This window comes from Alosa sapidissima, chromosome 9 (assembly GCF_018492685.1).
Source record: "Alosa sapidissima isolate fAloSap1 chromosome 9, fAloSap1.pri, whole genome shotgun sequence".
Lineage (NCBI taxonomy): Eukaryota > Metazoa > Chordata > Actinopteri > Clupeiformes > Clupeidae > Alosa > Alosa sapidissima.
In genome coordinates this window covers 25,506,207-25,523,287 of record NC_055965.1, presented here as the reverse complement: position 1 = coordinate 25,523,287, position 17,081 = coordinate 25,506,207, and the positions used below count along the sequence as shown (strand labels likewise).

General features: G+C 38.8%; 1 protein-coding gene across 1 annotated transcript in view; it reads right to left on the bottom strand.

Annotated features, from left to right (window-relative positions):
- LOC121719450 (structural maintenance of chromosomes protein 6-like) overlaps positions 1-17,081 on the bottom strand; it is a 61,167-nt gene that overhangs the window by 9,236 nt on the left and 34,850 nt on the right. Inside the window, 2 exon segments of the mRNA XM_042105094.1 lie at positions 353-397; positions 399-546. Of these exon segments, the coding sequence (XP_041961028.1) occupies positions 353-397; positions 399-546 (193 nt within the window).

Here is a 17,081-nt window from a genome sequence, read left to right as displayed (position 1 = left end):
ATTTCTTACCCGGATTTCACTGGAGCAGAACTTGCACACAACTTTGGTAGCCAATGCCTCTTAGCTGTCTATTTTCATCAGGCCATATATGTAGCCTACAATACCCCTCCCCCCCGATATCATCGTCCATCGCAATGTTTTGCTGTACACTTCGTCAAATGCCAATTAAAGGGACATCGCCCAACCCTACACAAGACAAGCTTGAGTGTTTGATAAACAATCAGATATCCATTAGGAAAGGTGTTTGTTTGTCTGTGAGTGTTACAAATAAAAAAAAATAGTTTGCAAATAGTTTACCAGTTACCTATATAAAATAGTACATTTAACATGTAATATGTATTGGTGTACAGACCTCTGGGTGATGTTGTAGGGCACATCGCTGAAATGGCTGACTATTGGGTCTCCAACCCCTGAGGTATCTATGTGTGAGTGCCTGTAGTTGACGCTCGTCTCTGTGGTTGTCACAGCAGAAGGATGTCATCAGGTTCTTTAGACAGGTCTCAACAGCCAGAGCCAGAGACGGGTCCTTCAGACGTATACAGTAACCTACCACACAACAAGGTCGTTAGCGTGTGTGTGTGAGTGTATGTGTTATTACTATTATTGTTGTTGTTGTTATTGTTATATTGGTTAACAGTGTGGTGTTTTCTGAACCTCACTTCGATGGGTTAAAGGAACACGCCACCCAATGTCAGTAGTAATATATGTTCTTACCTTAACTTTCACGAGTTGAGTCATACCTCTCCGGTGTCGGTACGTGCACTCAAACGCTCTGGCGCGCTAGACAGAGACTGAGTTTGCTGCTGATATTCTGGGAATAGGCTACAACATAGCCAATGTAGGACTTTAGCCTTTTATATTTGCTGCATTGGATCTTTCTAGAACAGGCAAGAGCTTTAGCCTCACGTCAGCAGCACCGCATCACCCATATACATTAAAACAACCAGCGGATGGCGGGCGGGTGCGGTTTTGAAAATTGGTCAAAAAACTTTTGTGCGGATGGATGATAAGTTTTGCTATGCAGTTAAGGTTGAAATAATAGCCCATCCACGCATCTCTAGTGTGTGTGCCTCTCTCTCACTCAGAGGGGAGGGGGAGGCTGAGGGGTCAATCAAGCATGAATTCTAAACTCTGTGGTGGATAGGATCTACAATTAGGTGTTAATTACAGTGCATGAAAATGCACTGTACTGTTCTTCCTAGGCTTCTTATTCTTCTGCTTATTACAGTGCATGAAAATGCACTGTACTGTTCTTCCAAGGCATTTTATTACAGTGCATGAAAATGCACTGTACTGTTCTTCCTAGGCTTCTTATTACAGTGCATGAAAATGCACTGTACTGTTCTTCCTAGGCTTCTTATTACAGTGCATGAAAATGCACTGTACTGTTCTTCCAAGGCATTTTATTATTCTTCTTCTTCTAACGCACTTAATGCAGCTTCAACCGTTTAACGTAGAAACTTCATTCAAACTATGTTACGTAGGTCTTACTTAGGACATGGGTGCTATGTATTTTTCATCTTTGTAACTTTTATACTTTTTAAACTATTAATTAAAAACTAATCAAAATTTCCCCATAGACTTAACATGGGCTGATGACATCACAATAGAGCCGTTAAGCAATTAGAATCCTATGGCAGGTGTTCCGGCCACCTGCATCAACTGCCAGTCTCAGGCTTTAAGCATACAAACTGGCCCTATTAAGACTACACATCCTGTTCAACTGCTTCCTCTGCCAAAAACTGTTTCAAAAAAGTCCTCATTACAATATTTCACTGTTAAACAATTTAACCCTTTAAACTACTGAACTTTTTAACTGTTCAGCCATTGTAACTGTTACTTGTCATCAACTATGACTCCTACCCACTGAAGCTAGTTAGCATGGTTAGCATAGTTAGCATATTAGCATGCTAACATGTTAGCATTTTTAGCAAAACTGTTAAAAATGATTTTCTAAGTTAGCTAAGTAACGTGGTTAGCATAGTTAGCATGCTAGCGTGTTAGCATGCTAGTTAGCATTTTTAACAAAACTGCTAAAAATGATTAGGTAAGTTAGCTAAGTAACGTAGTTAGCATAGTTAGCATGCTAACGTGTTAGCATGCTAGTTAGCATTTTTAGCAAAACTGCTGTTAGCAAAACTGCTAAAAATGATTAGCTAAGTAAGCTAAGTAACATGGTTAGCATAGTTAGCATGTTAACATGTTAGTTAGCATTTTTAGCAAAACTGCTAAAAATGATTAGCTAAGTTAGCTAAGTAACATGGTTAACATAGTTAGCATGCTAGCATGTTAGCATGCTAATTAACATTTTTAACAAAAAAACTTGGTTAACATTATTATCTTTGATAACATAGTAGCATAACTGCTAGCAAACATTAGGGCCATTCCAACTGCCAGTTATCGTCAATTATCTACCTAAATAATTTAACTATTTAAATGATCCACCTATTTAACCATTCAATCATTCCAACTATATTAAACCTTATCTACCAAGCAAATCATTTAACTATATAAACTATCCACCTATTTAACTGTTCAGTTATTCCAACTATATTAAACCTCATCTACCTAGTTCAGTCATTTGAACTATATTAAACCTCATCATGTTGGTTGCCAATTAGCACATCATCTGTTTTAACAATATATTTCACACCATATGTTTTGCATTTTCATGCACTGGTAATTCCCTGGAATTGCGTTTTCTAGTTCTTATTCTTCTTCTTCTTCTAACGCACTTAATGCAGCTTCAACCGTTTAACGTAGAAACTTCATTCAAACTATGTTACGTAGGTCTTACTTAGGACATGGGTGCTATGTATTTTTCAGCTTTGTAACTTTTATACTTTTTAAACTATTAATTAAAAACTAAGCAAAATTTCCCCATTGACTTAACATTATGATTATGACATCACAATACGGCCATTAAGCAATTAGAATCCTATGGCAGGTGTTCGGGCCACCTGGACCAACTGCCAGTCTCAGGCTTTAAGCATACAAACTGGCCCTATTAAGACTACACATTCTGTTCAACTGCTTCCTCTGCCAAAAACTGTTTCAAAATAAAAGTCCTCACTAGAATATTTTACTGTTAAACAATTTAACCCTTTAAACTACTGAACTTTTTAACTGTTTAGCCATTGTAACTGTTACTTGTCATCAACTATGACTCCTACCCACTGTAGCTAGTTAGCTAAGTTAGCTAAGTAACATGGTTAGCATAGTTAGCATGCTACCATGTTAGCATGTTAGTTAGCATTTTTAGCAAAACTGCTTAAAATGATTAGCTAAGTTAGCTACGTCACATGGTTAGCGTAGTTAGCATGCTAGCATGTTAGCATGCTAGTTAGCATTTTTAGCAAAACCTCTTAAAATGATTAGCTAAGTTAGCTAAGTCATATGGTTAGCATAGTTAGCATGCTAGCATGTTAGCATGCTAGTTAGCATTTTTAGCAAAACTGCTTAAAATGATTAGCTAAGTTAGCTAAGTCATATGGTTAGCATAGTTAGCATGCTAGTTAGCAATTTTAGCAAAACTGCTAAAAATGATTAGCTATGTTAACTAAGTAACGTGGTTAGCATAGTTAGCATGCTAGCGCTAGCATGTTAGCATGCTAGTTAGCATTTTTAGCAAAACTACTAAAAACAATTAGCTAAGTTAGCTAAGTAACATGGTTAGCATAGTTAGCATGCTAGCATGCTAGTTAGCATAGTAACTTTGTTAACATTATTATCTTTGTTAACATAGTTAGCATAACTGCTAGCAAACATTAGAGCCATTCCAACTGTCAGTTATCGTCAACTATCTACCTAAATAATTTAACCATTTAAACTATCCACCTATTTAACTGTTCAGTCATTCCAACTATATTAAACCTCATCTACTTAGCAACCAATATAGTTTGTTTTTACTCTGTATGATATTTTACATCATATTTTTGCATTTTCATGCACTGTATTTCCTTCAGGAAATGCTTTTCTAGTTCTTATTCTTCTTCTAACGCATTTAATGCAGCTTCAACCGTTTAACGTAGAAACTTCATTCAAACTATGTTACGTAGGTCTTACTTAGGACATGGGTGCTATGTATTTTTCAGCTTTGTAACTTTTATACTTTTTAAACTATTAATTAAAAACTATCAAAATTTCCCCATTGACTTAACATTATGATTATGACATCACAATACGGCCGTTAAGCAATTAGAATCCTATGGCAGGTGTTCGGGCCACCTGGACCAACTGCCAGTCTCAGGCTTTAAGCATACAAACTGGCCCTATTAAGACTACACATCCTGTTCAACTGCTTCCTCTGCCAAAAACTGTTTCAAAATAAAAGTCCTCACTATAATATTTTACTGTTAAACAATTTAACCCTTTAAACTACTGAACTTTTTAACTGTTCAGCCATTGTAACTGTTACTTGTCATCAACTATGACTCCTACCCACTGTAGCTAGTTAGCTAAGTTAGCTAAGTAGCATGGTTAGCATAGTTAGCATGCTAGCATGTTAGCATGCTAGTTAGCATTTTTAGCAAAACTACTAAAAATGATTAGCTAAGTTAGCTAAGTAGCATGGTTAGCATAGTTAGCATGCTAGCATGTTAGCATGCTAGTTAGCATTTTTAGCAAAACTACTAAAAATGATTAGCTAAGTTAGCTAAGTCACATGGTTAGCATAGTTAGCATGCTAGCATGTTAGCATGATAGTTAGCATTTTTAGCAAAACTGCTAAAAATGATTAGCTAAGTAACATGGTTAACAAAGTTAGCATGTTAGCATGCTAGTTAGCATTTTTAGCAAAACTGCTAAAAATGATTAGCTAAGTTAGCTAAGTCACATGGTTAGCATAGTTAGCATGCTAGCATGTTAGCATGCTAGTTAGCATTTTTAGCAAAACTGCTTAAAATGATTAGCTAAGTCAGCTAAGTAACATGGTTAGCATGTTAACATTGTTAGTTAACATAGTTAGCATAACTGCTAAAAATGATTAACTAAGTTAGCTAAGTCACATAGTTAGCATACTTAGCATTTTATCATTGTTAGCATGCTAGTTAGCATAGTAACTTGGTTAACATTATTATCTTTGTTAACATAGTTAGCATAACTGCTAGCAAACATTAGAGCCATTCCAAGTGTCAGTTATCGTCAACTATCTACCTAAATAATTTAACCATTTAAACTATCCACTTATTTAACCGTTCAATCATTCCAACTATATTAAACCTTATCTACCAAGCAAATCATTTAACTATATAAACTATCCACTTATTTAACTGTTCAGTCATTCCAACTATATTAAACCTCATCTACCTAGCAACCAATATAGTTTGTTTTTACTCTGTATGATATTTGACATCATATTTTTTGCATTTTCATGCACTGTATTTCCTTCAGGAAATGCTTTTCTAGTTACAGTGCATGAAAATGCACTGTACTGTTCTTCCAAGGCATTTTATTATTATTCTTCTTCTAACGCACTTAATGCAGCTTCAACCGTTTAACATAGAAACTTCATTCAAACTATGTTACGTAGGTCTTACTTAGGACATGGGTGCTATGTATTTTTCATCTTTGTAACTTTTATACTTTTTAAACTATTAATTAAAAACTAATCAAAATTTCCCCATAGACTTAACATGGGCTGATGACATCACAATAGAGCCGTTAAGCAATTAGAATCCTATGGCAGGTGTTCGGGCCACCTGGATCAACTGCCAGTCTCAGGCTTTAAGCATACAAACTGGCCCTATTAAGACTACACATCCTGTTCAACTGCTTCCTCTGCCAAAAACTGTTTCAAAATAAAAGTCCTCACCACAATATTTCACTGTTAAACAATTTAACCCTTTAAACTACTGAACTTTTTAACTGTTCAGCCATTGTAACTGTTACTTGTCATCAACTATGACTCCTTATTTTAAAAAAAAATAAATAAAAAACATTCTGTTCCACAAAGTGATATCTGTTTACCATTCACACATCTGCCTGCCATGCCATAATAAAATCCTCTCTGGACGTCCTTTGGTGAGCTGCCTTACCTGATTTTTTTATCGTGTGCGGGGCCATGTTGCATCTGTGACAGGGTAGTGCGAAGGAGGATAAGGATGACGAAGAAGAGGACAGTGTTTGTCTAGTTTGGGTAACAAGTGACACATGCATAAATGCACAATTCCTCAATTAGATGTTAATCTCACTAACACATTAATATACATACCCTTCTCTCCTGTCAACACAGTAGCCTAACCCAGACACTGTTAGCCTAGATTAGCATAATTCACTGGAAGTGGGTTACAACAGCTAGCATATACCGTAAAACTTCAAATAATAGCCGAGTCCCAAATAGACGCCTGTCTCTTTTAAACGCCTGGCGTGGCTACAGGTTTGGGTTAGGCCAGTCTCAAATAGAGGCCTGGTCTGTTTTTTAGTTTCGGGTCGTATTTAATCTTCTTAAACCCGTCAGATCATCTGTTTAAAGTCCAATTCACACGATCACAAGATTCGCAGTGAGATGAAACCGTTGCAGAAAGGAGTTGCAGTGGTGTGAATTAGATGTTGCACGTCATTGGAAGCCGTCGTAAAGCATTCATCATGTCTAGTCACAGTTGCAAGGTTTTAGAATGTTGCATCAAGTTGCTGGTTTTTAGAATGTTGCAGCGTATCTCGTCCTGAATCTTTGGTGTGAATTGGGCTTAAGCCAGTATGGTGCAGACTGTGCATGCTAACGTTATGATTAGATGGCATTAAAAGACTGCGGTGGGGAAAAGCTAGAGTTCCAAATTGTGTAACTTTTATCAATTTGAATTATGCCCATATGTCCAACTTCGTCATCGTTCAATTCATCCCTTTTGTTTAAAATTTGCGGATAGGCCAATGGTAAGCTTGTTTTTATGCTGGCAACAAAACAAAAGGGTTCGCAAACATTATTCTTTATTCTAAATGCGTACCGCCATGGCGATAAAGAGAAAGAAGGAGGCTATGATTTGAAATGTAAGCTGACTGTTGTTAAATTTGCCAAATAAAAATGGGAGAAACAATATGGTTCATGATTTCTCATGCTGTTTCATGTGCGAAAAGGAGGGAGAATGAAACATTACGCACGTTCCACTTTTGCATAAATAATTCCTGAACGGTTTTAGTCAGGGCTGATAATGCTAATGTATTTGACAAAGGACCGATATAGGCTAGGTTGCTAGTGACAAAATATCGTATCACAATGAAAGCTCATCTCCTTGTAAGTTACTTTTGATTAAAACGTGTTTCTTCTGTTCTGGCTATCCCCGCTATTTGGATCTAATCTCACTCATTGAACAACATCTCAACACTAAATGAATGATGTTACGTAATTGTCATTAGATAGCCTAGTCATATGGGTAGACATTCAGTGTGTTTGAAATAATTAATTTGATAATATTTTCCATCTTTGCAGAGGAAAAGTTTTGTGTAAAGGGAATTAAACGCCTGTCTCTAATACTAGCCAGTGCAGTTTGGTGATTTGGGAAAATAAAAGCCTGGGCTATTATTTGGAGTTTTACGGTAGATTTTAGCTAAAGGCTAGCAATAGTGGCCCCTTCAATTTGTTCCTTTACTACTTCACTGTTTGTTTTCATTTCCAAACTCACTCCAAGGATGCAGCACACAGGACCAAGAAAACTCCAGATGAATCCTCTGTCGTAATTCAACCAGCACCTATAAAAGTAGAATATAACATACATGAGATATAGGGTCCTTTTGAAACGTTGAAAAGTTGCTGTCTTGCTGCCTCGCTATTATATAATCAGAACAGATTAAAGTTTAGTAAGGTAGCGTAATGCTTTGATAACTCCTCATGGTGTGAAACTTTACATCAAGAGCAAAATATGACGATTAGTGATTCAATCTAATTGTGCCATATTCACCAACTGTTTAAGGCAAACAACAGGTTACTAACTTATGAAGGCTAATTATAAGGCCCAGCCAAAATTGATTTAGCCCATCCAAAACTGAAGCCCATTCCACAGAATACATTAAAACATAAAGGACAATAGGATACATATCTCTGGGATATCTGTTTTCTATGTTTTTTTTTTTGCAACTAAATAAAAGTCCAAATGCCCATTCCATCTCCATCTTTACAATATCATTATGTATGGAAAAGTTGCTAACTTGTTACCTCAAAAGGTGTTAGCTGTAGCTGCCTGGCTACTTTAGCTGTTGGTCACATAAACTCAAGCTCAGTAAAACCGATTGTTTTCATTTTTCCGTACCGACAGTACTCAGTGACCTTGAGAAATGGCGATCTATATGCGATTTAATCTTTAATACTCATTCACAACCCCCTCCGTTGTCACTCCCATAACCATGAGACACTAGGGAGGAGGTAGAAAGTGTGTTCTGACTAAAAGCTGAGCTGTAACTACTTGTTATTATCTCTGGAATACAGAGTCTTATACTTTGAAACGTTGATGAAATTATCCATAAAAGTTGGCGTTTCTTGAATGTGATAGAAGGTGTTATATTTCCACTCACCTGTCACTCCCATAGCCATCAGGCATAATTCCAGCTGAAACAGCAACAACAGCCAAGGGACCTCCATAACCAATCAGGCACTGATATCCCCAGTGAGGTCCCATCCCCCGTGGAGATCTGATGTCTTTGAGCCTGAGGACAGCGTGGAAAAGCCAGATGGTCTCCAGGAGCATCCACGTGAAACTGCTCAGGAAGAGGTAGTGAAGGACTCCTGAGAGCACCGTGCACACGACCTGCACACAGCACAGACAGGAAGTAAATATTAAGTTGCGGGTCATGATCCAGCAGATGGTTTTGAATGTGATGTGTATCATAGCCATAGCTATGCAAATTGATCCTGTGTTCTCTATTGATGTCTCAAAATGGCAACACGTAGAGGCGAAACAGCACAGGTCCCAGAATGGCACCTTGAGGTCCTCTGCATATGATAGTACTGTTAGCTAAGGAGTGATCTGCCAGACGGATACAGTATGTCCTAAACAAAGTCAGCACTGACTCAACTCGTGAAAGTTAAGGTAAGGACATTGTTACGAGACCATACAATTGATGAGATGGTTCAACATAACATAACAAAGGCCAGAGAGAAGTGACGGTTTAAGGACATTTAATTGAACAAATAGCCAGAAATAATAGTTGTTAACAGTGCGTTGTTTGACAAAGATGAATAAAACGCAACGAAAAACAACATAACAAGGTGGTGCGTTAACGCTAAAGAGTAACAAAACAGAAAACAAACCCTGTGACTGACTGACTCAAAAGAAAACCAAGCTGACTCCCGACTGTAAACAAAAGACAACAAGGATTGGTGAGTCTTCTCGAGTCTGCTTCACTCCCTGGGCCTGTTTCTAATAACGTGCAATAACCCACCACCAAACACCACCCGCTCAGATAACTATAAATAAAGTAAAAGTGCTTTACAAATAGCCTGTATACGTGAGTGCTAACTTAACGAACGTAGGTTTCAAACAAAGGGAAAATGGCGAGGCCAGAGGACGACGCAGTGCGACGCGGCCAGCAGTTTCCGCTCTGAGAGAGGCGAGAGCGAGGAGCGAAAAGAGACCTCCTTCTAGGACGCGGCCGTCTTATATAGGCCCTGCCCCGCCCCGCAATCGGCCCACACTCGGGATGACCTAGAGAGGGAGACAAGACAAGACAACCCACGCGCCACAGCGCAAATAGGCAACGCAATATTAATACTATAGGAGCATCTGCGTAACAGACATATATTACTACTGACATTGGGTGGCGTGTTCCTTTAAGCCCAAAAGTTAGAGGGGGTTCGGTTGTGTCCCCACCGAGAAAATTTATTAAATACTGTCATATAAATGCACAAGATCTGCGCACTTTCTCTCAGAGATTAGGGCTTACACTATAACTAAAACACATGTGCATACCATAAATCCTCAAATTTTACTGCCCAGGATTCTATTTATAAATCAAGTCCGCCCCCCAAATAAGCTGGGGTAATAATTGCCTACATTGTTTTGATTTAACTCAATGAAATAAAAGAGCTATTCTTAATATTTTATATTGTTGGTTGGTTTACTGTTGAGAAAAGTGTGTTGGAGACCCAGTGTAGGACAACGTTGTCCTACACTGGGTCTCCAACACATCACTCTCAAGCTACCAGTCACTTACCGCCCTCTTCTGAGCTTGCCAGAGGCTGAAGCAGTACTAGCCTACATTTACACAAATGTTGTCACGAGGCATTACAGCCTACACATTTAAAAAGTTGGGATGGGGGCAACAAAAGGCTTGAAAAGGCAGTGTAATGATAAAGAAAATAAAAGGAGGAACATTTCATAACAAATTAGGTGAACTGGTACCATGAATGGAGATAAAAAAGAGCATGTCACAAAGACCGAGTCTCTCAGAAGTAAAGATAAAGAGGTTTTCATCACTCTGTGTTAACCTTTGTTGGCAAATGATGAAATAATATAAGAATAATGTTTCTTGACATGAAATTGTGAAGGATTTAAGGATTTCATCATCTACAGTGCACAATATCATTCAAATAGCCAGAGAATCCAGAGAAACCTTTAACTCAAGGGACAGGACAGAAAATAAATATTGGATGACCATGGACTTCTGGACTTCAGAAGGCACTGCATTAAAACCTTCTTGAGGGAACATTATTTTGGCGACTGTAGAGCTCCTTCTAGAGTCACTATGTATTTGTATGTTACTCTGCTGTTGTAAATAGCAAACTTCTCGCAACTTATATCCCCTCTGTACACAATGCAAATGTTTTTTGCTTTGAAGATGAAGGATTAACAAGAGGCAAAAACTATCTCCAAGGAGCTATATCTACTCACAAGGTAATGTTTCACAATTCTCACGAGATTTGGCGGGCCGCTGCTCTTGGAAGTTGCATGGCTGGTTTTCTCGGTAGGTACTCGCTACGTCTATGCTGTATAGCTATGTTAGGTGAACGATTCGCCTATTACAAGTTTGTTTACCATCAAATTGGCTTCGTAAAGGTGACAAACTTGCATAGTGTACCTTTAAGACAATCTGTAAAGAAAATCATTGTATGGGCTCAGGAAATCTTCTGATAACCAGTGTCTATGAGTACAGTTTAATGCTCCATTCACAAATTAAAATGCTCGATTCACATTACAAAAAATAATGAAATATTATTATTACTAATATTGTGTTTACTAATAATCATGAAATGCAGTTTTCATCACCTTGTGAGGGCGGATGAGGTGGATGAACTCCTGGACGAGCAGGAAGAGGAGGTGAGCGAGAAACAGACTGATGCAGAGGTTCAGACGAGTCGTGCTGTTCACTTGGGGTTTCCCTTGACAGAGGGCAAAGGTCATCATGGCCAGGGTCAGGAACCCCAACCCAACAGAGACAGCGATCTTATTCAGCAATTCCATAAACTGGTTTGTCTAAGAGATAAGGTGATGTGTAGTAAAAACATAGTATTGTCTAATCTCCACTTATGTTCTGTCTACTGTATAAGGAGTCTTTCTGTATAAAATTAACTGAGAAAAACCTTTGGGGATGTTATAAATTGTACCATAGACGATAAATAATTGGAAAATGCAGTGTTGGTTACACTAAAACCACAAGCCTGTGGAAAGCCGAAACACCCTGCTCTGCCAAATGAGAGACAGGAACACATTGAGGAGGTTATCAGTACACAACCTTTGCACTCGCCTACCTTTGGAGGTCGCTCCGCCTGCATGATCAGGGCGAAGGTGGAGAAGTGCACACAGCTGCAGACGGTCTGGGTGGCGTTGGTCTGGGAGACATCACAGCCGTCTACCACCCAGGCGCTGGCATTCCAGTACACACAGGAGAGCACACCCTGAGGGTCCAGACTCTACCCCCAAAACAAACAAACAAATTGGGGGTATTCCAAGTATGTGGTTTAGTGGCAAAAGTGGCAAGACTGAACTCTGTGTGTTTGAGAAATACCTCATTAAGATTATTTAATGTTCAAAGTTAGCATCATATTGTTAACACACAAATGTTCCACACCAATAAGCAAACGATTTACAGTTTTATACAATAGCTTAAACACTATCAAATTCAAAATTATTCCACAGTTAGCGAAACCTTACACTCAAGGAGCAAAACATCTGCCCACATTTGCACAAATATAAGCACATTGCCAGCCTCATGCTTTTTGCAAAAATATACTGCACACGTTGATTCACAAAGCACTTTTTTTCTTTTCTCTTCTTTACACACAAACATCTCAGATAATGTCTGCTCTTTACGATTCCATAGAATTACCTTCCAAAATAAACACAAAGGCATATTGCCTTTTCATCATATTCCTTCATGAAACCCGATGAACACAACGTGTGTACAGGTGTGAAGCGGCAGAAACATTGTTGTCTGGCTTTGCCCATCACTATTGACTGATGTACATGAAGCTGATGCTGATTGAGACTGACCTGGATGTGTTTCATTGTGATGTTGGCTGGATTTGGCAGGACTTTGTTTGGGGTTTTTGGTAGGGAGGCACTCAGAACTGCCGACATCATGACCTTCATTGTATCATTGACAGTGTGGAAGAGGTCTGCTGTCAGAACTGAACCCAATTTCTTGAAGCTTGTGAAGGCCACAGCGGCCGATCCTGACAGAAAAACACAATTTGATGTGTGGCTTAACATGAACTAAACATTAGCTTCACCCCAATGTCGCCCTAATTAAGTTGAAATAAGAACTTATGACTAACTGAGATTAAATTAGAACTTAAACTGAGTTAACTCCATAACTCCAATGATGAACTCCAATTGAACAAATGCGTATTACTAGTGAAGTTATGACAAATGAGTATCAGTACGTGACTTTACTTTCGGGTACACAAATGCAGTAAGTAAAGGTGATTTCATGATGAATTCATCATGTGTTCACACACAGGCCTCTGCATTGCAACAGCAGGGGAAGAGCCTACCTGGGGGTCTCTAATAATTGCACACAGTACTGTATACCAACTAGCAAACAGTAGGACTATGATGAAGTCTGAATAACAGTGCATTGGCAATGAAATAAGTGAGGTATTTACCTAAAGTAACATTTACATAATCTCTAGCTCATTATGAATTCATCATGTGTTCATGTACACATTAGGAATTCATCATTATAACAAAGATAAACACTGATAAAACATACTAAATAAGACTATATTAATTAGGAAAAAAATATTTGTGAATCCTTAAGTAATGTTGAAAACACAATTAATTATGATGAATTATTCCACTGCTTGGCTGAACTTCCCATTGTCCTACGTAATTTAGAACGACCATTAACCGTATGTTATCTGCACACATATGAAGTAGATCCATTTTTTGGCCGTATCACACTTGTATATTAATTCGCCAAACTCATTGTGAAGTTTAAATGAACTGTCACGTTGCATCCGAGCTGTAAAATGCAGACGTTCAGAACATTGCAACATTGTAGCATATGACGGAGGTGGCTTTTAGCTAGATGGATGACAGCAGGCTAAGTAAAATAGCGATGTTTCAAAGCTAAAGTTAATCAGAATCTTGGGATACGCCCGTTTGACAACGGGAGAGATAGAACTAACGACTGGCCTTTGGCCATAGCAACCATCCATTTAGAACTAGTAACGGCAGTTTGTCCTGTGAGTTGAGAAATTAGTTGATATGTGTCGGAAGAAATTAGTTCTACAAACAAGACAGTTTTAGCGATTAAAACGTTTAAATTGTAACAGGAAATGAACATAACGCAAGTGGCAACAGTGGAATAAGCGGGATAATGGACTCCACGGTGGTCTGTTCACAGAAGTTAATGCACTACGAGGTTTAAACGGCCCTCCGCTTCGCGTTGGGGCCGTTTTACAACCTCGACCGTGCATTAACTTCTGTGAACAGACCACCGTGTCGTCCATTATCCCTTACTAAAGTGTTTGTTAATGCTTAACCAACCAGCTAATTTTTTAATGTTCTAAAGTAAACTACACAAATCCACATTAAATATAGATTGAGGCCATGAACATACCGTTGTTGTTTCTTGCAATACCAGAAAGGTCTATATCCAAAGAGTTATTTTCATTTTCAACATTGGCGTTCATATTGCTCTTATAGTCCTTTCCAATGGCGAAAGTTTGTACTTCTGAAAGGTAAAAAGATCATGTATTTTTGTTATTACAACAAGTTTGCTATTAATATCCATCTAAAGTGAAATGTAGAGTGTAATTAGGAAAAATAAAATACAGACAAAGAAAGAGAGAGATGAGTTAGAATAGAAACAAACAGAGAGAGAGAGAGAGAGAGAGAGAGTTTTAGACTGCACACCCATGGTTTTGGTCATCAGTGTTTTGCTGGCATTTGTGGTCGTGGGCTCCACCAGGGCCCCCACCAGCTTTTCGGTGGACTGCAGCATGGCATCACCCAAGGCTGCCAGCTTCTCTCCACTGGTATCCTGTGGCACCTCAGTAAGAGCATCTTCTAAACTCCCCAGTAAGGACGACACAACCTGCAGGTAAATTACAGCAAGCACCACCCAGACAGACTTTTTAGATACTTTTAGATATATCTCCTGTGTGTTTTATTAATTGCCCTTCTGCAAGTTTTGTTTAAATTAAATACAAGAGTTCTGCACTTGCGCTCGGTCTCTTCCTTCCGTGACACACATTTATTATTCTCCACCCCGATGTTTAACAATTATTTTAGCAACAGCCTTTTTATAATGATTGTTTATATGTGTTGTTGTGATAGTTTTCCATCCCAAGTATTAAGCATGTCAACCAACAAATGGTACTACTCAAGACAACCATTTGTAGAAACGACTGAGCAGGGCTTCATCATAGCGCACTGTGGGCTAGATGTGCGTACATTTGCGAACGTAGCGTTATCAGCGCCATGGACAAACCGCAGATAGCAAATGCTGTGATACGTGGTTTTTATCAAACTTTCACTTCATCGGGTAATCTGCGCCTTTCTCCGCCCCCACCGCAATTTACGAACGTCCAAAACTGAACGGCATAGCCTACATACAAGCACAGTTGAATGAAGTGAACTGATGACAATATTAAAAAGAATCAAACATTTAGTGATCATGAAATAATACAATACATGATAAGATGTCAGCAAGCAGGGAGATAATGAATTCTACTCAAACTACTTGTGCACATAGGCTATGGAAGATTCTAGCAAGTAGGAAAGTTTAAGTGGATGAAGGGATAGTGAAAGTAAGGGCCCGACCCATTTCTCCCCCCTTAAAACTTCCACTTGGTTTTGAATGCCCTCTGGACGAGGGAAATGGGTATGAAGATCACCAATATATGCAAATTAGCGTAGTGAACATGCTCACCTATGTCATGTGCAGCGTTGACGTGTCTACCGGTAAAACGCAGGTTCCAGCAGTCGTGTTGACTGTTGTGTGTGCATCAAACTAACATATTCCAACATATTTCAAAATTTTAATATACTTATTTGTGAAAATATATGAGCAATGCAATTTCCTTTCCAGGGGTGTGATCTTGGTTGAAAAATTTGGCTGGCTCACTGAGCTCGCACGGTATCCTGGGTAATTTTATCTCCCACTTAGTTTTAAGCCTGCACCAGTCCTGGATACATTTTGAGGGTTGATTTTAAGTGGAAAATAGCACTCCCACTTACTCCCTAAAGTAATGGGACACCCTACCCCTACACATGCACATGTCACATGCATCTAAGGGAAGGGGAGGTAATTGGGACGGGCCCTAAGACATTCGAAAAGCCAACGAAAGTTAAGGTTGTTTTTGATAGTACAAAGACTGGTGCTATATCAAAACAGTGATTCTGTTGTCTTTGAAATGTTCTCTTATTGACACATTTAACCACAATTAGGATTAACACCTGCTTTTACAAGGCGGAAATATTTAGACACAGAATAGTTTAGAATAGTGCGCTTTCACGGGCAGTTTTTGTACATACCTCAGTATACCTAATTAGGCGCTCTTTATGCTTCCCCTCTCATCTCTTTACGATAAACTCCCACTTTCTCCTTGATCCTCCCATGAACACATATGCATGACACGGAAAAGCGCAATTTGCCATTTTCAGCTCCAGTCAGCTCTGCGCTTTTACCTTGCGCTTTTACAGCTTGTTTGTACATACCTTGCCATGATTCTACTCACACTTTGTGAAAGAAATATGCCTGAAGCGGGTGCAAAAAATGTTAGTACATCTGGCCCTGTGTCTTCTAAAGGAACACAGTGATGCAACAAATACTCACGTAAGGCGCTAAAACAACATCATCTGTCAAATTCATGATGGCACTGTTCAGATTGTTAAATTGAGCCTCAGGCGATGTTCCCTAAAAAAAAAAAAAAAACATGAAGGGATTTTTTTTTATTTGTAATTTATGTTTTTACACCTTTACTTATGATGTGCATTTTTGATAACAATAGCTTGTCAGGTTAAGATCGACAGATATCCATCATCAGCCAAACACCTTTTAAATTGTTTTTACCACAACATTAATTTCATTAATTTCATGGCAGTACTTTTCCAATGACTTGCATTGTTTTTCATACAATACACTAGCTGCTTTACATGCTAACCTTTGTAGATATCTGGGGAACATAATCCATAGATATCCTCATGTCTATGGTTGTTCCTTCAATGTAATTTCAAATTACACTAAGAACCTTTAATGATTATGTCGTTCTAATTATACCGTCACCCTGGGCTGTTGATACACATCATATCATTCCACGTGAGCTAAGACAGTAGGGCAGTCGGGGTCTACTGGTTAGGGTTTCGGGCTTGAAAGGGTTGCCAGGTCGATCCCCAACCAGTAGGAAAAATGTGGGCGGGGGAAGTGGTTGAGCACTGCTCTCCCATGCCCACGTCCACGGCTGAAGTGCCCTTGAGCAAGGCACCTAACCCCTCACTGCTCCCTGAGCACCACTGCAGCAAGACATCCCACTGCTCCGGGTTAGTGTGTGCTTCACCTCACTGTGTGCTCTGTGTGTTCACTAATTCACGGATGGGATAAATGCAGAGACCAAATTCCATGTATATGCAAGTATACATGTATATAAATCATAACGTCAGTATCTCGTGAAAATTGTGACCATGTTACATAAGAAGGTCCTTGTACTG